General features: G+C 44.3%; 1 protein-coding gene across 4 annotated transcripts in view; it reads right to left on the bottom strand.

The window, feature by feature from the left end:
* Positions 1–19986, bottom strand: part of plxnb2a.1 (plexin b2a, tandem duplicate 1) — a 248294-nt gene that overhangs the window by 14931 nt on the left and 213377 nt on the right. For all 4 annotated transcript variants that reach the window (XM_079494226.1, XM_079494225.1, XM_079494228.1 and 1 more), the window contains 11 exons: positions 19383–19512; positions 12455–12591; positions 11974–12156; positions 10207–10318; positions 6802–7011; positions 5957–6040; positions 5000–5101; positions 1569–1705; positions 1154–1254; positions 352–581; positions 1–120 (listed from right to left, as the gene is read on the bottom strand). The exon at positions 1–120 is cut by the window's left edge and continues 62 nt beyond it. In XM_079494226.1, coding sequence (XP_079350352.1) covers positions 1–120; positions 352–581; positions 1154–1254; positions 1569–1705; positions 5000–5101; positions 5957–6040; positions 6802–7011; positions 10207–10318; positions 11974–12156; positions 12455–12591; positions 19383–19512 — 1546 coding nt within the window. The remainder of the gene's footprint in view (positions 121–351; positions 582–1153; positions 1255–1568; positions 1706–4999; positions 5102–5956; positions 6041–6801; positions 7012–10206; positions 10319–11973; positions 12157–12454; positions 12592–19382; positions 19513–19986) is intronic.

The following is a 19986-nucleotide window of genomic DNA, read 5'->3' as shown; positions in this document are numbered from 1 at the left end:
TGTCCTCATGATGTCCGTGTAGTACTCCAGCTTGCCGTGCAGCGCCACGGTCAGCAGAGACGAGAAGTACACCCGAGCCCTGGCGTTGAAGTCTGGCCGGCTCTCCAACGTACGGATGAACTGGACAAAGCACGACATCAAGTTAAAAAAAACTAAGCATGCAGTGGTGGAAGATGTTCTCAGCGATGTCGTCGGCTACCTTTTGTCACTGTGTGTTAGGGAGACATCCCTTAAAAAGGGTATCTTTGAAAAAACAAAGAAGAGGTCCCGCACACTGTCAGGTGGCTAACGCTCCAGTTCGGCCTCTATCCTTTTATTACTCTATGGGTCACACAGACGGGTCAAACTCACGTTGATCAAGAACGTCTTGCTGTTGAGCAGGTTGGAGAACTGGTTGAGGGCCTGGTTGACGATGGCCCTGCGGCTTTCTGGGATGTTGAGTTTCCCGGTGATCATGGGGTCGTTGTCGCCCTCCTTGGACGGCAGGAAGAAGTTCCGGTCGGTGTAGGTCTTGTAGTCCAGGAAGGGGATGCGCGCCTCGCTCAGGTCGCTGGTGTGGTCCTCCATCTCAATCATCAGGTCTGACCGGGAGACAATTTACCATAAATATTGTTGCTGTCGGGCAGAAACCTTGTATTTTCATAGTCTCTCTCAAACTTTAGGGCTTAAAAATGTATTAATCATGATTAATCACCATTCGAACTATGTCCAAAATATACCATGTTTTTCTTTATATTGTTGTGGGAATGGTAAGATAAATGTCAGAATGCGGATATATACATTTAACATACGTATACGTATGTTTTATTCTTTATAACAAATCCAGTGTGGCAGGATTGTGTCTCTCACCCCGTTGTCGTGCATGTGATTTGAGCCGCGGGCTATGTAAATTGTGCAGCCTTTTATGGCAAAAACCAACAATATGTTGGTAATTACCATCCAGAGCTAGATAGTGCAGAGTGGATGGGATTATGGGATGTCTGGGGCGGATCATCCAAGCATGGATTAATTGCGTTAAAGTTTTTAATCTACCGGTAATTAATTTCACAAATGAATTAACTCAGTTAATTTGACAGCCATAATATATATACACACGCATATTTGTGTGTGTGTGTGTGTGTGTGTGTGTGTGTGTGTGTGTGTGTGTGTGTACCAGTAAACTCCTTCTTGCAGCGGTCTCTAACACTCTCCTCCAGGTTCTCCAGCTGATGTTTCACCTTCTCATACTCTCTCTCTGCCTGCTGACTCTTCCTCCTAACATGCACACACACACACACACACACACACACACACACACACACACACACACACACACACACACACACACACACACACACACACACACACACACACACACACACACACACACACACACACACACACACACACACACACACACACACAGCATTTAGCATTATTGCAGGTGTGTGCTAACAGTGAGGGTGCTGATGAATATTAAACTACTGTGTTGTCTGTCTGTGTGCAGAAGCAGAAGTTGTAACAAATATGTGTTCATCGTGTGTGTGTGTGTGTGTGTGTGTGTGTGTGTGTGTGCGTGCGTGCCATACCTGTAGCAGTACACTGACACAGCGATGAACAGCAGCATGGGCAGGATGACTCCAGGTATGATGATGGCCAGCGGCACCTCGTCCTTCCGGGCGTAGTACACTGACCCCACCTGCCACTCCCCGTTACCGAACTTCACCTAAAACAGTGGTTTTCAATCATTTTCATATCAAGGCCCATAATTTATTCTGCATTTGAGCCACAGACCACCATTTGATAACACCAGTTTTGGTGATATGGCTTATAGAGTAATGTCTTGCAGAAAACAGCGAGTTGAGAAAACAGGCCTGAAAGGTCCACTTCTGTGGTCTCTAACATTACACCTAGCTACATGTTTAAACATTTATTTCATATTTATATGTCGATTTCAGCTCTGATATTTATTTCAGACATGCTCTAGTATGTGAAGAGTCACATTTAGCCTGACAGACAGAAAACGTAAGAATATTTTGTTGTTTTTGTTGGATAAGATTTTGTCCACAATTCCATGCTGTATTGACTATTGATGTTGTTACCATTAGGAGAGATAACAGGCAAACGTTGATCAAAATTACAATTCTTCTACATTCTCTCTAAATGTCTAGACTTCTTGTAAATTAAGTAATGCAGATTTTTAACAATAATTTAACTCTGCCGGGTCTATTTGGTTTCATTTTACGCTCTCAGGAGTTAAAGAAAGATCTGTATGGGTCCTTTCGGTTACCAACTCTCCATCATTTAGTTGGGGACCACCTGGAACCCCCTCAAGGACCACTGGTTGAAAACCACTGACCTAAAGAAGGATCATGCGCATTAGTGCATGGTGAGAGGTAGTTATCCTTCATTAGTGCATGGTGAGAGGTAGTTATCCTTCATTAGTGCATGGTGAGCGGTAATTATCCTTCATTAGTGCATGGTGAGCGGTAATTATCCTTCATTAGTGCATGGTGAGCGGTAATTATCCTTCATTAGTGCATGGTGAGCGGTAATTATCCTTCATTAGTGCATGGTGAGCGGTAATTATCCTTCATTAGTGCATGGTGAGCGGTAATTATCCTTCATTAGTGCATGGTGAGCGGTAATTATCCTTCATTAGTGCATGGTGAGCGGTAATTATCCTTCATTAGTGCATGGTGAGCGGTAATTATCCTTCATTCCAGTGTTCCAATCATGTCGTTCTACGGTATCTCCCTCGATTCGTTTCACCGTTCTCCGCTTCCGGTTCTGCCGGCCTCACATAATTTAGTGACTAAACTACAGTACGCGAGGAGGGCAGAATAACCGGAAGTGATTCTCAACATGGGGTTCCACAAATGATTTAGCGGGGTCCCCAGATGACTTGCTTAATGTGCAACATTGTTTTCTCACTCAACAGTATACAACAGTAAACAAACCAACACACTGTATGTATAGTGTCTAGAGCAGGGGTGCCCAAAAGGTAGATCGCGATCTACCAGTAGATCACAAGGGCTGTGCAGGTAGATCACATTACATGCCCCTAAAAAAAGATATGTAATTTAAATTTTGCCACTTGAATTAAGGTGACTTGATTGACATTTAGAAGGGCCTGTCAGCTCAAACCCACAATGTATTACTTTGTTTTCAAGATTGTTGCGCACAAACGTCAGTAGCATTACAAAGTTATATACTGTGGAGTAAGGAAACAGCAAGACAGGAGACCTTGGGTGCGTCGAGGTAGTTTACTCACTTTCCACATACAAAATATTACAGTACACAGTAGAAAGAAAAACCCTACCAATTCCATTTTCCTTCTATTTCCCATTCCAAGTGTGTTTGTCTTATGTCTTACTGTAGCCTATGTAACGCCAGCGCCGCCTCACTATATTTCTAAAACTATGAAAAATTTAAAAGATTTCTTTTCAGGCATCGTAAGATTAACCTAAATAGGTTTGAATGGGGTTTCTAGGTGTACGTATGTAGGACTAGTAGCATGCCAAAGTTTGTGCTATTGCCATTGAGAATGCATTGGGCGTTTAAGTTAAATACGGGGGGGGACATATTTTGACAGCAGAAACTGCCTGTCATAATTTCTCCCCCCTCCCTATTCCAAAGCCCCCCCAGGTACATTATATATTTAAAATATTTTCAGCAATGGTACACTTATTTTTTCAGTGGGTAGATCTTGTTGAGCTGGTCATTTTGAAAGTAGATCTCACGTCATAAATGTGTGGGCACCCCTGGTCTAGAGAGTGTATTTCTAAAGTGACAATTTAAGGACTTTTAATGCTAGAAAAAACAAACAAAACTATTACAGTCAAATGTAAGCAACAAACTATAAACAAACTATAAAATAGGGCAATATGTTTTAAATGAACATATAGAGAATAAGAAGTTATCCTATTTATTTCCCCTGTGCCAGCCGAGTATCTCTTTTTTAATCAGTAAGTTAATACATTTCTGAATGTTAGTTTTAGGGATTTAATTGGATACTGGCTTTGGAACCATGTTGCTCTATATTTTCTGTGTGTGTGTGTGTGTGTGTGTGTGTGCGTGCGTGCGTGCGTGCGTGCGTGCGTGCGTGCGTGCGTGCGTGCGTGCGTGCGTGCGTGCGTGCGTGCGTGCGTGCGTGCGTGCCCCAATAAGAAGCAGTGGGAGCTGAACACGTTTTCTTCCCCACATCACAGACACTCAGAAGATGAGTGACGGCACCCTGGTGGGTATGTGTGTGTGTGTGTGTGTGTGTGTGTGTGTGTGTGTGTGTGTGTGTGTGTGTGTGTGTGATTGACAGCACCGCGGGAGGTGTGCCTGTCAGCGTGCACGTATAGCATAGACTTCATCACACCGGATGGTTGTGCAACCACAGGTATCAACTAAGACACTGTTTCCCAAACAGTGGGTCAGGTGCCATTTATGGGTCACAGACGACACATCTGTATGGGTCTCTTTACTTTTGGTTTCCTACATTTCGCTTTTAAATATTATTATTTCATAACATTTTCAAAAAACATTCCCCCCCAAAAATTAAAAACAAATGCAATTTTTTTTACCAGTAATTTATAAACCAACAAATTAATAAATCAAAGAAAATTCTAAGAAATTCCATAAATTAGAAAACACATGTTTTTGGAGATATAACATTTCTCTTTTGGGTCGGTTGGTCGGACGGACGGACGAGACGGACGAGACGGACGAGACGGACGAGACAGACAGACAGACAGACAGACAGACAGACAGACAGACAGACAGACAGACAGACAGACAGACAGACAGACAGATCTGGGGCGCGACATCGCGTGAAACTGAGTTCGTGCTCATCTCGCGTCACCGGCTGAGCGGTGGTGAACCTTTCTCTGTGTGCCACGTTGAAACACATTCACACACAAGGAGCACAATGCGACCGTGCGGGTTCCGAGCAAGAACGCATTGTGTCTCTTCCTGTGTGAAAAGACCTTATAGTGTGTGTTCGTGCAGTTGTGCGTTTGCATGTGTTTACCACTAGCTCCAGCAAGTCAGCATTGGTGGTGTCTCTACGTTGCCGTTTCCTGGTGGTTCCTTTAGGTTTTGGAGAAGGAGCTTCGACAAACAACTTCTCCTCCTGCGCACGCGCACACACACACACACACACACACACACACACACACACACACACACACACACACACACACACACACACACACACACACACACACACACACACACACACACACACACACACACACACACACACACACACACACACACACACACACACACACACACACACACACACACACACGTTACAACACAGTAGTCTAATATTCATCAGCACCCTAACCTCCCACTGTGTTAGCAGTCTCCTGCCATCAGCACAGCTCAAGCACAGCTGAAGACCTACTTCCACGAAGGGCGAGATCCGGTAGCGACCAACAACCAGGTCTCGACTAGTTTCTTGACGTTATTTTCCTCGACCTGGTTCCGACCCATTATAGTCGTCGCAGCTAGTTGTTAAATGGTCGCGACCAGTTGTTTTCTGGTCTCGACCAGGTCGACCAGTTGCGACCAGGTCGTTATTGTCGTGGTCGCAGCTAGGTGTTTATGGGTCGACCAGGTCGGAACTAGTTTATAGGTCGGTGGAGAGGGTTTAGTGCTTTTACGCGCGGGGAGTGGTTTTTGGCCCGCTGTTCGCCCGAAGTATCGTTTTCGCTTGACAACGTCTCATATGTTGATAGTACAATCACAGTGAAGACGTCACATCAAAGCTGGATATTTAATTAATCCCTACATCTTTGAACTATTTAAAAATGTAAAGATTTGATCGAATTATGGCTTAATGAAATGACGTGTGTTTTTACACTTTTAGGCAATCTTGCGCAGAATCTCGTTCTCTCCAAACACGTGATTCTAATTATCGATATATCGATGACATAATAATGGCTCTTAATAGTGCGCCAGTAAAAGCCATGATGCGTACCTGCAGTATGTTAACGTGACACAAGGTGTCGCCAACAAATGCCTGGGCTTCTGGGGCTGTCATCGCTTTGGAGAACCCTCGACCCTGCAGACAGACAGACAGACAGACAGACAGACAGACAGACAGACAGACAGACAGACAGACAGACAGACAGACAGACAGACAGACAGACAGACAGACTTAAGTATAATCATGACACTGTCGTGGTATCATTGCTTATTGATAAACATCTGACTGCAGTAAAGTACAATTTTGAGGTATTTGTACTTGACTGGAGTATTTCCAATACTTTTACTTGTACTAACTCTACTACATCTCGGATCCAAATATTGTACTTTTACTCCACTACATTTATTTGAAAACTTTAGCTACTAGTTACTTTGTAGATTTTGATTATTATTACAAAACATACATTACCCACTTCAGCTCTGTATACATTTCAGCCTTGTTAGCCTGTAGATCGGCTAATTTTCAAAATATATGTACACACTTGAAAACTTGAATATGGGACATTCTGCATAATGAGTACCTTAGTACATTTTGAAGTCAAATCTTTGTACTTTTACTCAAGTAGCCTACATTTTATTTTACTTGTGGTAAACTTTCTTGTGAACACAGCGATCTGACTTATGGTGCATTACCAGCTTTAAATCAACATGTAAATAGTGAAGAGGTCGCAATTTTCAACAGGTTTATTTCTCAGGACAAACGTTTCGGCTATCCAGCCTATAGCCGGAACGTTTGTCCTGATGTAGTGAAATAAACCTGTTGAAAATTGATTCTTGGTGTGTGCGATTTTACTTGTGTTAAAATGCTGGTCTCGGCGTGTGTATACATGTGGTTACCGTAACGATGATGATGCTGGTCTCCGTGATGACGTTCTTGGACAGCTTGTCGAAGGTGGGGTCCGGGTGGTACTCGAAGCCCTTCAGCTCCTCCTCCATGTTGTCCAGGACCAGCGTGGTCCTGAAGGATTGGCCGTCGTGGCTGCGGTTCACCCTCGGAGCGTAGAACTCCAGGAACGAATCGTTCTGACTCAACGCCATCTCAATGAACTGAGAGAGAGAGAGAGAATTCTTAACTAAACAAAGATGTCCTTTACCTCTTTTTTTAAAAGAACACATCGCCAAATAAATAAGTTGTTCATGTTTGATGGCACAGCGAACATCTCTTGGATTGACTACTTAAAAGGCTGAGCAAATACCTAAAAAGCCTTTACTAGCCAACGTATACATTAATTATGGATGTAATGGTTAAAATGATTGTGATGCTGTGTAGCATCACATTCAGTGTAGGTCCCTACACACCAACCCACCAGGTTCAGAGCCACCTAGAGAAGCCAAATACAAGTAGTCGAACTGAAGCCTTTTCTGACTTGTATCGACATGAGTTGGTTCCTGTCATCTGTGGACACTCACACGCTGTAAAAGACAGTGGCCCTCGTTCATCAATGGAACGTAGGATTCCCATCCATGACGAGTTTTAGAAAACCTTTTTTTAAGTACCCCCATAACTCTGAGAGTGTACACATTGAACCATTTGGTTACATTTGTACACTCTTAGAGTTACAGACTCTAAGAGTTTGGAACTCACTCAAGGACACTTTGACCCACTTATGTAGCAGAGTGTCTCCAGTGAGTCAAAATGCACAATATCAGCACCCTGACTGTCTGACCAGAATGGAACAGAGCCTTCATTGGGATCATCGATAACACATGTGAAGAAAAGTATAGGGAAGGGGCCCAAGTTCTTTCCAAAATGGTGTGTGCATAGAGCCCCTTCCATGGCAATCCAGCAATTAGACAAGACATACAGTAGCTATCCTTAAAGGTCTTGCCGCCAGCGGAGCTACAAAATGAAGGATACACAAATAAAAAAGGCATATCCACATAAAACCATAGGGCATATAGCCAACTACAGTGCATGAACTGTTCAAATAGGCCAATGCACATAATGAGCTGTGTGCAAAAGGAGGTTATGACTGCAGCTCCCAGGAGCCTCCCACAGTTTGGTGGAGCTGATTTATAGCACTTAGAATAAAAGCAGCTAGTATATAGCACTTAAACAGCATTCCACCTGGGACCCTGAACTCACGGTTACATACCCGAGGCCGTGCGCTCAAAACAAAGAGGGGGGTGAATATTTTGTCAAGGTTGGAAACCTTGTATGTCCAAAACCATTACTTTTTAGGACATGGCAGGGGAAAAAACCTGTGTTCCAATTGGGATCCAATGTAGTTACTCATAAGCTCTTGTTAATACAGTCATTGGCTCAATATTGATCAAATCCACAGACAAACATTATCGCTTAATTTAATTTTTTTTAAAGAGAGAGAAAAGAGCGGATCTACAAGCTGAAGCTCATCGTGTGGCATTGCGACACATTGTGAGCTTGAAGATCGGCTTGCACTCTTGTAAGACAAAATAGGGCACTAAGTTACGAAATGAAGATACAAACTTTCTGCCCGACAATGACTTTCTCGTGTCTGGTGATCATTATTTGCCCGGTCCAAACAGGCAGTGCTTCTCAAACCTTTTCATGCCAAGGACCCCAAAAATGTATATGACTATGCAGATGACATTGTCCTAGTCTGGTACACACAGCGGAGAAAGGACGAGAACTGCTACTGGCAGTAGAAATAGACTGCAGGAAGATCGGCCTCAAGGCCACGGAAACTAAACGTAATGGCATTCAACACGGAGGTCAAAACCGTTGCCACAAAGACTGACATTTATTGCTATTCAGTATCAGCGGTGTAAAGAAACCAAGTACATTTACGTACCTAGATACTGTACATGTACCTAGATACTGTACATGCATTTCAAGGTACTTTGACTTTACTTGAGGAACTTTACAATTTTGACTTTACTTTCCAGCCCCCAGCCTCTTACTGTACAGTGTATATAAAGCTGACTTTACTGTAAGTGCACGTTGACTCTAAACCAGTAGGAGCCGGGGGTCAAACCGACGGCCGCTCTAACCCTACTAACCTCTACCCAGCTCGCTACCGCCCTAGACTCTTAATGTGGAGCTGTGTTGTGTTGTTCTGTATGTGTACCCAGGAGAATTAAAGTGTTGCTGGAGTTGTGTTTTACTGCTATGTATTTCAAAACTTTAGTTACTAGTTGTCTCCACCTGGCCGAAGGCATGGGGAGAGAGTATGTTTTGCACTCCGTCCGTGTGTGTTTGTGTGTGTGTGTGTCCGTCCTTTCGTCCGTCTGTTACCAGCTAATCTCCGGCACCGTTAACCCGGTCGATGCCAAACTTTGCACACACACTCCCTGGATGCCAACGATGAACCTCTGCCCCACATTTTCCAGAACGGCCTGTTATAGGGCCACCATGAGGCAGCTTTTCACATTTTTACCTAAAACTGCACCGATCTGCGTGAAACGTTGCATGCACACTCCCTAGAGGCCAAGGACAAACCTTTCACCTGCATTTTCCGCATCTGCCTTTTATAGCGCCACCAGGAGGCCGACTTTTGTAAAACACATTTTTTGATATTACTCCTCCAGATTCTGTCCAAAAATCTCACAAAACGTTACACAGTATCTCTATGGTCATGTGCTCAAGTCGGATCTGTCCGATACTTCATATTCCATCCTAATTGGCTATAATTGGCTTTCACAGTTTGCAAGATTGCCCCGTTTTGAACAAAAGCCTCAAATCATGAACGCAGCATGCAATTTACGTGAAATCTTTCACACATTTTCTTACTAGGCTGAGGAATATATCCCACCCTTTTCACATTGGCCTGTTATAGCGCCACCAACAGGTTAATTTTTGCAAAACACATTTTTGGAACAAAATGCCTCAAATCATCCAATTGCCATCAAAGGCGTATGAAGAAATGGCACCCTTTTCACATTGGCCTATTATAGCGCCACCAGGAGGCCACAACCTGACCTGCCCTGGTGGAGACATGTGCCCCGAGGGACACTTTTTCTAGTTACTTTATACATTTTGATAATTATTGCAAAACATACACTAACCACTTCAGCCCAATATGGACTTCGGCCATTTGAAAATAGCCGATCTACAAGCTTTGTGAGCACAATGAGTACATTTACTTTTGCTATAAGTACATTTTGAATCCAATACTTTTGTACTCAAGTAAATGTTGAATTCCGGACTTTTACTTGTAACAGAATATATATTGCAGTATTGATACTTTTACTTAAGTAAAGAAATGGAGTAGTTTTTTTTCCACCACCGAGCAAAATGAAAGTCTTGCTGGAGTTCTGTACCTTTGTGGAGGAGGGCGCTTGGGAGAAGTCATCAGTGGATGGAACCACCTTCATGGTTGCTTTCTGGATGAGGTCGAATCCATTCCCCTCCACCACGATCTTCCTGCCTCCACTGCACGCGCGCACGCACACAAGCGCACGCACACACACACACACACACACACACACACACACACACACACACACACACACAAAACAAATTATTTTTTGAAAGCCCAATCGATCAGCATGAACATAATGCTGCAATCAGCATTCAACTCACTCGCCTCACATGTCTCATCTGTCTGTGTTGATATTATGTCGCTTGATTTTGATTTGTGTGTGCTATCATGGGAACACAGAGCGACAATTAGCCGTGTGTGTGCGTGTGTGTGTGTGTGCGTGCGTGCGTGCGTACACACTAGCCAGTGGCTGGCAGAGAAGCATGGTGAAGTATTCAGCCAGTCCACTGAGCACTGACTTATTATGAGCACAATATTACAGTGGATGTACAGTGGCTCCGACTGCCGCAGGCGGGACTGTGCGAAGTGGAACCCACACAAGAGTAGAGACGGTAGATATTGCACTGGCCTTGCAGGAGATTACGTTGGCATTGTTGAACCTACGTAGGGTGGGCGGCAGGCGGTGGGGCTCCCCGCTGTGCTCACCTGGCATGTCACATTTATTACGTAATCGCAACCTTCTGTAGTCGCAGTTATTTGAGCCGATGCCAATTATTTTTGCATAACCCGCTCAAGGCAGCTGGATGAAATTAACAGCAAACGTCTAGTCATATTTCCGTCATTATTTTTATAAAAGTTTCCGGGACAACTCATTTCAGAAATGGCAGCAACCTGCTCACCAGGGGCAGCAACCTGCTCACCGGGGGCAGTTTGATCGAGGACACACAGAGTTAGTGTTGAAGTGTCCTTGAGAAAGACGCTGTACCCCTAATTCATTGCTCCCGATGTGCAGTTTGGTGCCTTGCTTAACTTATAATGGGAATATAAGGGAAATAATGGGAATAAAAATGGGAAATATAATTAAATGGGAATATAATGTTTTGGTCTTAGACCTTAAATCTTAAAGCGATCTTAAAGCTTTAAGGTAACCTAATGAAGGTACTGTATAAGACTTAAACATTGCCAGTTTTTTCTTCCATTGGAGACAGTGTGCAGGAGTTTTTTTTTATTCTATTGTTTTCACCTTTCACAAAGCCTGAAGGGCAAAACCCCCCACAAAATGTCATTTTTATTTACACATTCCAATGCTTAACCCCCCAAAAAACATTCAACCCAATCCTTCGTACAGTATCACAATTCGTGGAGCAGTAAAAGGTCTGTGACTGACCAGAGGAAGCTGTCTCTGGGGTAGTAGATAGATAGTAAAAGGTGTGTTGCTGACCAGAAGAAGCTGTCTCTGGGGTAGTAGTCATAGATAGATAGATAGATAGATAGATAGATAGATAGATAGATAGATAGATAGATAGATAGATAGATAGATAGATAGATAGATAGATAGATAGATAGATAGATAGATAGATAGATAGATAGATAGATAGATAGTAAAAGGTGTGTTGCTGACCAGAAGAAGCTGTCTCTGGGGTAGCAGTCATAGATAGATAGATAGATAGATAGATAGATAGATAGATAGATAGATAGATAGTAAAAGGTGTGTTGCTGACCAGAAGAAGCTGTCTCTGGGGTAGTAGTCATAGATAGATAGATAGATAGATAGATAGATAGATAGATAGATAGATAGATAGATAGTAAAAGGTGTGATGCTGACCAGAAGAAGCTGTCTCTGGGGTAGTAGTCTTGTATCTTGGGGTTGTCATAGTACTGGAAGGTGATGGGGACTTCCTTGGTGGTGTTCTTGCCGTACTTCACCGTCACCATCAGCTGCTCCGAGGGGACCTTCTGACCCTGATACCTGCCTGTCTTACACTGGATCACACTGCCAAACTGCAGCCTGAGACAGACAGACAGAGTTATGGAACTAAAATCGTCTCAAAACCATTTGCAAATACATTTTCCAACAGGCACAGTGGCACACTGATTTGTTAACCTGACAAATACTTTTGCACTTTTAGTGTTTAGAGTACATTTTGAATTCCAGACTTTTACCTGTAACAAACATGTCTATTTTGCTGTATTCTTACTTTAATTTAAGTAAAAAATGTGAGGACTTTTTCCACCACTGGAAAAACAAAATAATAATGCACAACAAATGCTTGTTTTCCTTCAGAGTTATGGACAGGGGTGCCTACACTTGACAGGGCACGGATCCCACGGTGACTGTGACATCATCTTTAGTGGCCGTGTCCAGGTGTGTTCCGTCGATGGTGATGACGGTCCCACCAGCTGCCGGACCCCTGACCGGGTGGATCTGCTCTGGAGCCGGATCCTGCACACCCAAGAGATCAATGAGCACAATGTTCAAAAAGTACACGGTTCCTAATCCCGGTGCTTGTTTTCCAGTGGTTTAATGCAGTGGTTCCCTCACTTTTTAGTCTGTGACCCAAACGACCGACACGTCCGAAAACACTGCTGTAAAACGTTGCTACTAACTTATAGCAACATGACACACACACACACACACACACACACACACACACACACACACACACACACACACACACACACACACACACACACACACACACACACACACACACACACACACACACACACACACACACACACACACACACACACACACACACACACACACACACACACACACTTCTCTCAGATTTGTCTGTGTACATTGATCTGGTGAAGGCAGGACTGAGACAACACACTCAATTAGCAGAAAACCCGCCTTCATGCCCTGAAGGAGGCGATTTAAAACGCAGGAGGTCCACAGGCACACAACATGGACTCCACTAACTAGCCTGAACAACAACTCTCTCTCTCTCTCTCCCCTCCAGGGAGGCTGGAGATAAACAACGTGACCTTCTCCTGACAGGGAGACGGACAAGTGACACAGCAACTCGCCCACACGTCCCTCTCTCGTCTCAGTCCAAGCGCACTGCCAGTCACTTAGCTGTGTGCTGAGCTAACACGGTTATCCAACAAGCAAAGAGAGATAGAGCAGAGAGATATGGAGAGAAAGAGAGGAGCAAGAAGGCAAACAGAGAAACAGGGAGAAAGCATCCCCCACCCCCAGGCCTTTTATCGAAGGCCCCGGCCTTTGATAAAGTGAGCGACTGCCCAAATTGACAATTTAGGCATTTAGCAGACACTCTCAATCCAGAGTGACTTGCAGTAAGCAAGAACAACACAAGGTAGCCTCAGTACCAGGCTTTCATTTTCGTCTGCACAAAAAATGAAAGCCTGGAGGAACGCATTGGCCGCTCTGGTCTAAAAGTGAGAGTCAACCCTTCTGGGTGGGCGTCGCTCCAAATGATGTGACGTACAGTAGCGCTGCACTGGGGGGGAGAGAAGGGGCCGGGGGTGACTGACAGATCGTTGAGATCCAATTAGTGCGTGCGCAAAGCTCTGCTGCAACCCGCCCCTCTACCAGAAACCTAACACATTAGCTCAGGCTAATACAAGGTACTGTAAATACAGTAAGCAAGAACAACACATGGGTAAACAAACAGTGAGTAGCAGAGCCACTAACGTCCTAGCCTCGGTCCCAGGCTTACTCATCTGCGAAGAGAAAAGCCTGGTCACAACCTAAGGCAGAGACGCTATCGGCGGAAGTGTTGGGCCGGAACATCCGACAAATGTATTTCCCCCGGATACGATATTATTCCGACTAATCATAATAATACTTTCATTCACGGAGAATGTAAACTGATTTGTAAAGCATCAACGTCATTTCCTTGAGCGGTAGGCTACTTCCGCCAAAAAACAAATGATAGCCTCTACAGCTTAGGTATTGCCCAGCGTGCTAACCTCCCATAGGCTGAAGTAATAGGGCGCCTGTGGCTCAGGAGGTAGAGCAGGTCGTCCAATGATCCCTGGGTCGGTGGTTCGAATCCCGGCTCATCCTGTCCACATGTCGAAGTGTCCTTGGGCAAGACACTGCACCCTACATTGCCTCCAATGAGTTGGTCGGTGTGAGCTTGCCACCATTGGTGTGTGAATGTGGGAACGCTGGCGTCGACTGTTCGCCGCTTCACCTCCCAATGTATGAATGAATGAACCATTGTAAAGCGCTTTGAGCACTTGGAAAGGCGCTATAAAAATGCAATTCATTATTATTATCATTATAATGCAACGCTCTGATAAAAATAAACGTACAGGCTTCCGTTTCAGACCGTAACTTCAAAATAAAATGACCAAAAATGTCATTTCACTAAGTCTGTCTGTGGGTTTTATGAATATTGATCAAATGAAAAGTATTAACAAGAGCTTGTGACTAAATAATAACTACAATGATACATTGGAGCACAGCTTGTTTTTGCCATTTGCTGATAAGTAACAGTTTTGAACATACAAGGTTTCCACCTGATAGGGACGGTTTCCAAAGCCCCCATAGCTCATACTATGCCGTTAAGGTAGCAAGTTGAACGGTAGCAAAGAAATAAATAATACTAAAGATGATAGTAATGAGGAAACTTGAAGCAGACAAGAATATTGACAAAAGGAGACAAGCGCAAACACCTCGTTTGATTAAGGTTTGACCAGCTGTGACACAAACGTGAGTCAAAAGCAAACGCACATTCATTGCTATTCCTCAGAGTACGGCGTCTTTCTTTCCTCTGTGAACTTTCCGACTCAAACCCCCCCCCCCCCCCCCCCCCCAAGTTCTGATGAGAATCCAGACATAACGACATGTACACAACCGTCTGCCAGCGGGATACTCCATCTGATTGGCTCGTCAGAGCTCATCTTTACATTCATATTCCGTTTGCCTACTTTGACAGCGGGACAATTAATGAGACGTGCATGTTGCACAGAGGGATAAGACACCGGCGGTTCAATATGTAACAAGTCATTCTGTGGAAATAAATACGAGACATATAGTTAAATAAATAAAAACCGAACAGCATGAACAGCATGAGGCGGTACAGCTCAGTTGATCTTTCAGTGGTTAGTCTCACATTTGTTTTATATTAAAGGGATAGTTCAATTTTTTTTAACTTAAGTTGTATGAAATACTTGCCATTAATATAGTGGTTGCAACTGTATTAATTGATTGCCCGAGTCCCATGGTGGGAGTTCTGCTCTGGTTTTGGTGAAATATCAAGTAGTTCCGGTCATTTTGTGGGGGGCACTGGGGGCCACGCAGTAAAAGTAAATGAATCCACAAAACTAACGTCATTTGTATTGTTGACCTATTTCTAAAATATTAGTGCAACTTCCGTTCTTTTTTTACCCCTCTATCACACAGAACTATGTTTTTTGTGTCCATATCACTACGCCCAAAAAATAGTTCCATGTGATAGAGGGGTCAAAGTTGAACGAAAGTCGCGCTAATATTTTAGAAATAGGTCAACAATACAAATTACGTTCGTTTTGTGGATTCATTTACTTTCACTGCGTGGCCCCAGTGCCCCCCACAAAATGACCGGAACTACTTAATATTGACCAAAACCAGAGCAGAACTCCCACCATGGGACTCGGGCAATCAATTAATACAGTTGCAACCACTATATTAATGGCAAGTATTTCATACAACTTAAAGGTGTAGTGAAACGGAAATGGTGGACATTTATTGTGAAGTTTCAAGTTGAAACACCGCTATGAAGTTTCTGAACCAATCAGAGCGTCGCATCCCTTCAGGCGATGGGACGGTAGCTAGGGAATGTTGCTATGCTATACGCAGCAGCGTGGTGTGTGTTTGTTTACAAATCAAATAGACAGCCAGCTCTACCAGTTTACTGTTATGTGGCTTATTTCTACCCTATAATGTTTTCAGATACATATTTTAGCGTGATGATTAAGTTGAAACCGAGTAATACACTGTCTGGATGTTATCTGGAATGGGAATAAAAACGGAGGATTTCTGTAATCAATAGCAGCTGTGCTGCATGGATGCGCACATATTGGAGAGGATACGGGTGAGCTTCATTTTTATTGGCTTTTATCGATGTGGGCCTCGACAGGTCATCACGCAGCACGTTTTCGTTTTCAGGAAGTAATAAAAAATATATTTTTATGGACTTTTGATATAAAAACACACAAAAATGAGAATTTTCCCATTTTTTTGGCATCCATTGTTAGGTATGCTCATATGATGACCACGGAGATGGTCTAAAAGTGTGAAAAACGTATTTTTCATTTCACTACACCTTTAAGTTAAAAAAATCTGAACTATCCCTTTAAGCATATTGCGGCAGGGAGATAAACAAGAAAAATAAGCAGAAAGACTGCACTCATTAGAGTGTAGACCACCACCACCACTATACAAATGAAAACATACTATTTACGGGAGTAATTCGGGCGGCCGTGGCTCAGGTGGCAGAGCGGTTCCAGGTTCAATCCCCAGCTCTCAGTGGGTTAGTGTCCTTGAGCAAGACACTGAACCTTCTCCTGGTGAGCCGGTTAGGACCTTGCTTGGTTTAGTCTGCCGCCAGTGCGTGCGTGCGTGCGTGCGTGCGTGCGTGCGTGCGTGCATGCATGCGTGCGTGCGTGCGTGCGTGCGAATATAATGCACATTGTAATGCACACGGTGTGTGTGCGTACTTTCCATCCAAAGCGATCAGGTTAGTCCAGGTGTAAACTATAATCTTGCATTGATCTCCTCTATTGAAGCAACCTCGACCACAAATGATCACATACCTGTAATTATTGTTTAGTATTCTGCATGCGTGTGTGCGTGTGTGTGAATCCGTGTGAATCTGTTTGTGTGAATATAATGCACATTGTAGAGTGCTTTGGATAAATACACTATATAACTATTGGCGTAATTTTGCTGATACTGCACTATATACATTATATATCCATTCATGGACAGTAAATGCATAATCATAATACTGGTGATACCTGTAGATTAGACAAGATACTGTACTTATATCCATCTATTTAATTTTTGGTTCATGCTAATCAGATGAAAAGAAAACGTGTCTCTATCTACACTGCTGGCCTTCTCCACTTGATTGTAACCTCGTCGACCTTTGATCTTTTCAACCCAAAAGTTAATAATCTCTTCAGGGTTGTCAGGCTGATCATTCCCTCCACGTTTCATGAATATCCATAAATCTGTTCTCCCTCTTCCCCTCGACCTTGACAGTGAACATTCCCGCCCCAAAACAGTATAATCACCTCTTCGGAGGATGTGGGGGGATGGGGGGGTGGGGGCAGTCTACTGATCATTCCCTCTGCATTTCGCAGAGGGAATGATAATTGTTAACATATGCATTACTTCATTTACAAGAAGTCTACACAATTGGAGAATGTAGAACAATTGTTATTTTGATCAACGTTTGCCCGTCATCTCTCCTATGGTACCAACATTCAACACAGCATGAAATTGTGGACAAAGTCTTCCAACGACAACAGAATATTCTACGTTTTGGGTCTCAGAGGCAAAATCTCATCAAATGGTGGTCCGTGGCTTAAATGCCAAATAAATAATGGGCCTTGATACAGTGAGTTTGAAAAAGGTTGAAAACCACTGCAATACTGCAGGTCTTCAGGGCAGCCCACTGACCTTTGACCTGCAGGTCTTCAGGGCAGCCCACTGACCTTTGACCTGCAGGTCTTCAGGGCAGCCCACTGACCTTTACCAATACTGCAGGTCTTCAGGGCAGCCCACTGACCTTTAAACCACTGCAATACTGCAGGTCTTCAGGGCAGCCCACTGACCTTTGACCTGCAGGTCTTCAGGGCAGCCCACTGACCTTTGACCTGCAGGTCTTGAGGGCAGCCCACTGACCTTTACCAATACTGCAGGTCTTCAGGGCAGCCCACTGACCTTTAAACCACTGCAATACTGCAGGTCTTCAGGGCAGCCCACTGACCTTTACCAATACTGCAGGTCTTCAGGGCAGCCCACTGACCTTTACCAATACTGCAGGTCTTCAGGGCAGCCCACTGACCTTTCACTGCAATACTGCAGGTCTTCAGGGCAGCCCACTGACCTTTAAACCACTGCAATACTGCAGGTCTTCAGGGCAGCCCACTGACCTTTCACTGCAATACTGCAGGTCTTCAGGGCAGCCCACTGACCTTACTGCAGGTCTTCAGGGCAGCCCACTGACCTTTCACTGCAATACTGCAGGTCTTCAGGGCAGCCCACTGACCTTTACCAATACTGCAGGTCTTCAGGGCAGCCCACTGACCTTACTGCAGGTCTTCAGGGCAGCCCACTGACCTTTACCAATACTGCAGGTCTTCAGGGCAGCCCACTGACCTTTCACTGCAATACTGCAGGTCTTCAGGGCAGCCCACTGACCTTTCACTGCAATACTGCAGGTCTTCAGGGCAGCCCACTGACCTTTCACTGCAATACTGCAGGTCTTCAGGGCAGACCACTGACCTTTCACTGCAATACTGCAGGTCTTCAGGGCAGCCCACTGACCTTTCCTAGCGAGTTTCATCAAAGTCCAGCCATCTGATCCCAAGTTATTTAGCAAACAAACATAACTGATACAAACTTCTTGGTAAACACAGTTTACAGTACACAGTTTGTTCTGTTTGTATAAATAAAGGCAGAAAAGACTAACAATAATAATTTCAAGTTTAGTATGGAGTGGCGTTGGAGGGTACATGAAAAACCAACGAAGAAACAAGCGTAAAAGTGATTCAATCGGTCATTCTGTGAGTGTGTTATATTTGCTGGAAGCTTAAAGGCAGCAACAACTAGAGTAAAGTCAGAGAAAGAGAGAGAGGGGGGGGGGAGCATAGCTCATGCTGTAAACATTGTGTTGTGTTTACTTTAATTAGTGTTCTAGGGACTGTTGACAAAGACTTGGAGAGAAATGTTCTCCATTGATTCTAGTTTAGATGTTCGATTTCCCTGCACCACAGCCGAGAGGACAGAGCTCTGTGTGTGTGTGTGTGCGTGTGTGTGTGTGTGTGTGTGCGCACGTGCGCGCATGCGTGCGACCGTGCGTGCGTTCTTTCCAAATTGATCAGGTGAGTCCAGATGTAAGCTATAATCTTGTATTGATCTCCTCTATTGAAACCACCTCGACCACAAGTGATCACATAATTATTGTTTAGTATTCTACTCTGTGTGTGTGTGTGTGTGTGTGTGTGTGTGTGTGTGTGTGTGTGTGTGTGTGTGTGTGTATATACCCTATAAGTGAAGACGACGTCGGACCTCCCCACCTTCCCCCCCTCCACCTCCACCTCCACTTCTCCTCTGTTCCAATCAGCGGGCAGGTCGACTGGGGGGCGCCGTACCGGCCCGATCTCACACACCACACTGCAGAGAGAGAGAGAGAGAGAGAGAGAGAGAGAGAGAGAGAGAGAGAGAGAGAGAGAGAGAGAGAGAGAGAGAGAGAGAGACAGTCAGACAGACAGACAGAAAGAGAGGGAGAGAGAGAGAGAGGTACAGATAAGACAGCTGCACTCTTCACATTTCCCTGATCTTTCCCTGAAGGTTCCATGGTCACCGATCCATAGGGCAGGAGCTTTTGGGTATTGGAATTCAGCTTTTGGTATGACCCGGCCTGCATGGGGATCCAACCCCGACCTCCCAATCTGAGGCTGGACACTCCTACCCACAAGGCCACTGAGCTCTCTTTACTGTACTTTCCATTATGGAGATCCCTGATGTCATCAATATTGGCCAGCAACTCTACATCTGACCTCAAACCTCAAACCCTTAGAGCTCCATATATGGATATATGTCAGAACCTGTTCTGACATTACATTATGTTGATCCTTGATCCATCCA

This window comes from Electrona antarctica (assembly GCF_951216825.1).
Source record: "Electrona antarctica genome assembly, chromosome: 23".
NCBI classification, from domain to species: domain Eukaryota; kingdom Metazoa; phylum Chordata; class Actinopteri; order Myctophiformes; family Myctophidae; genus Electrona; species Electrona antarctica.
The sequence above is the reverse complement of the archived record's forward strand: the minus strand, read 5'-3'. Positions and strand labels throughout refer to the sequence as shown.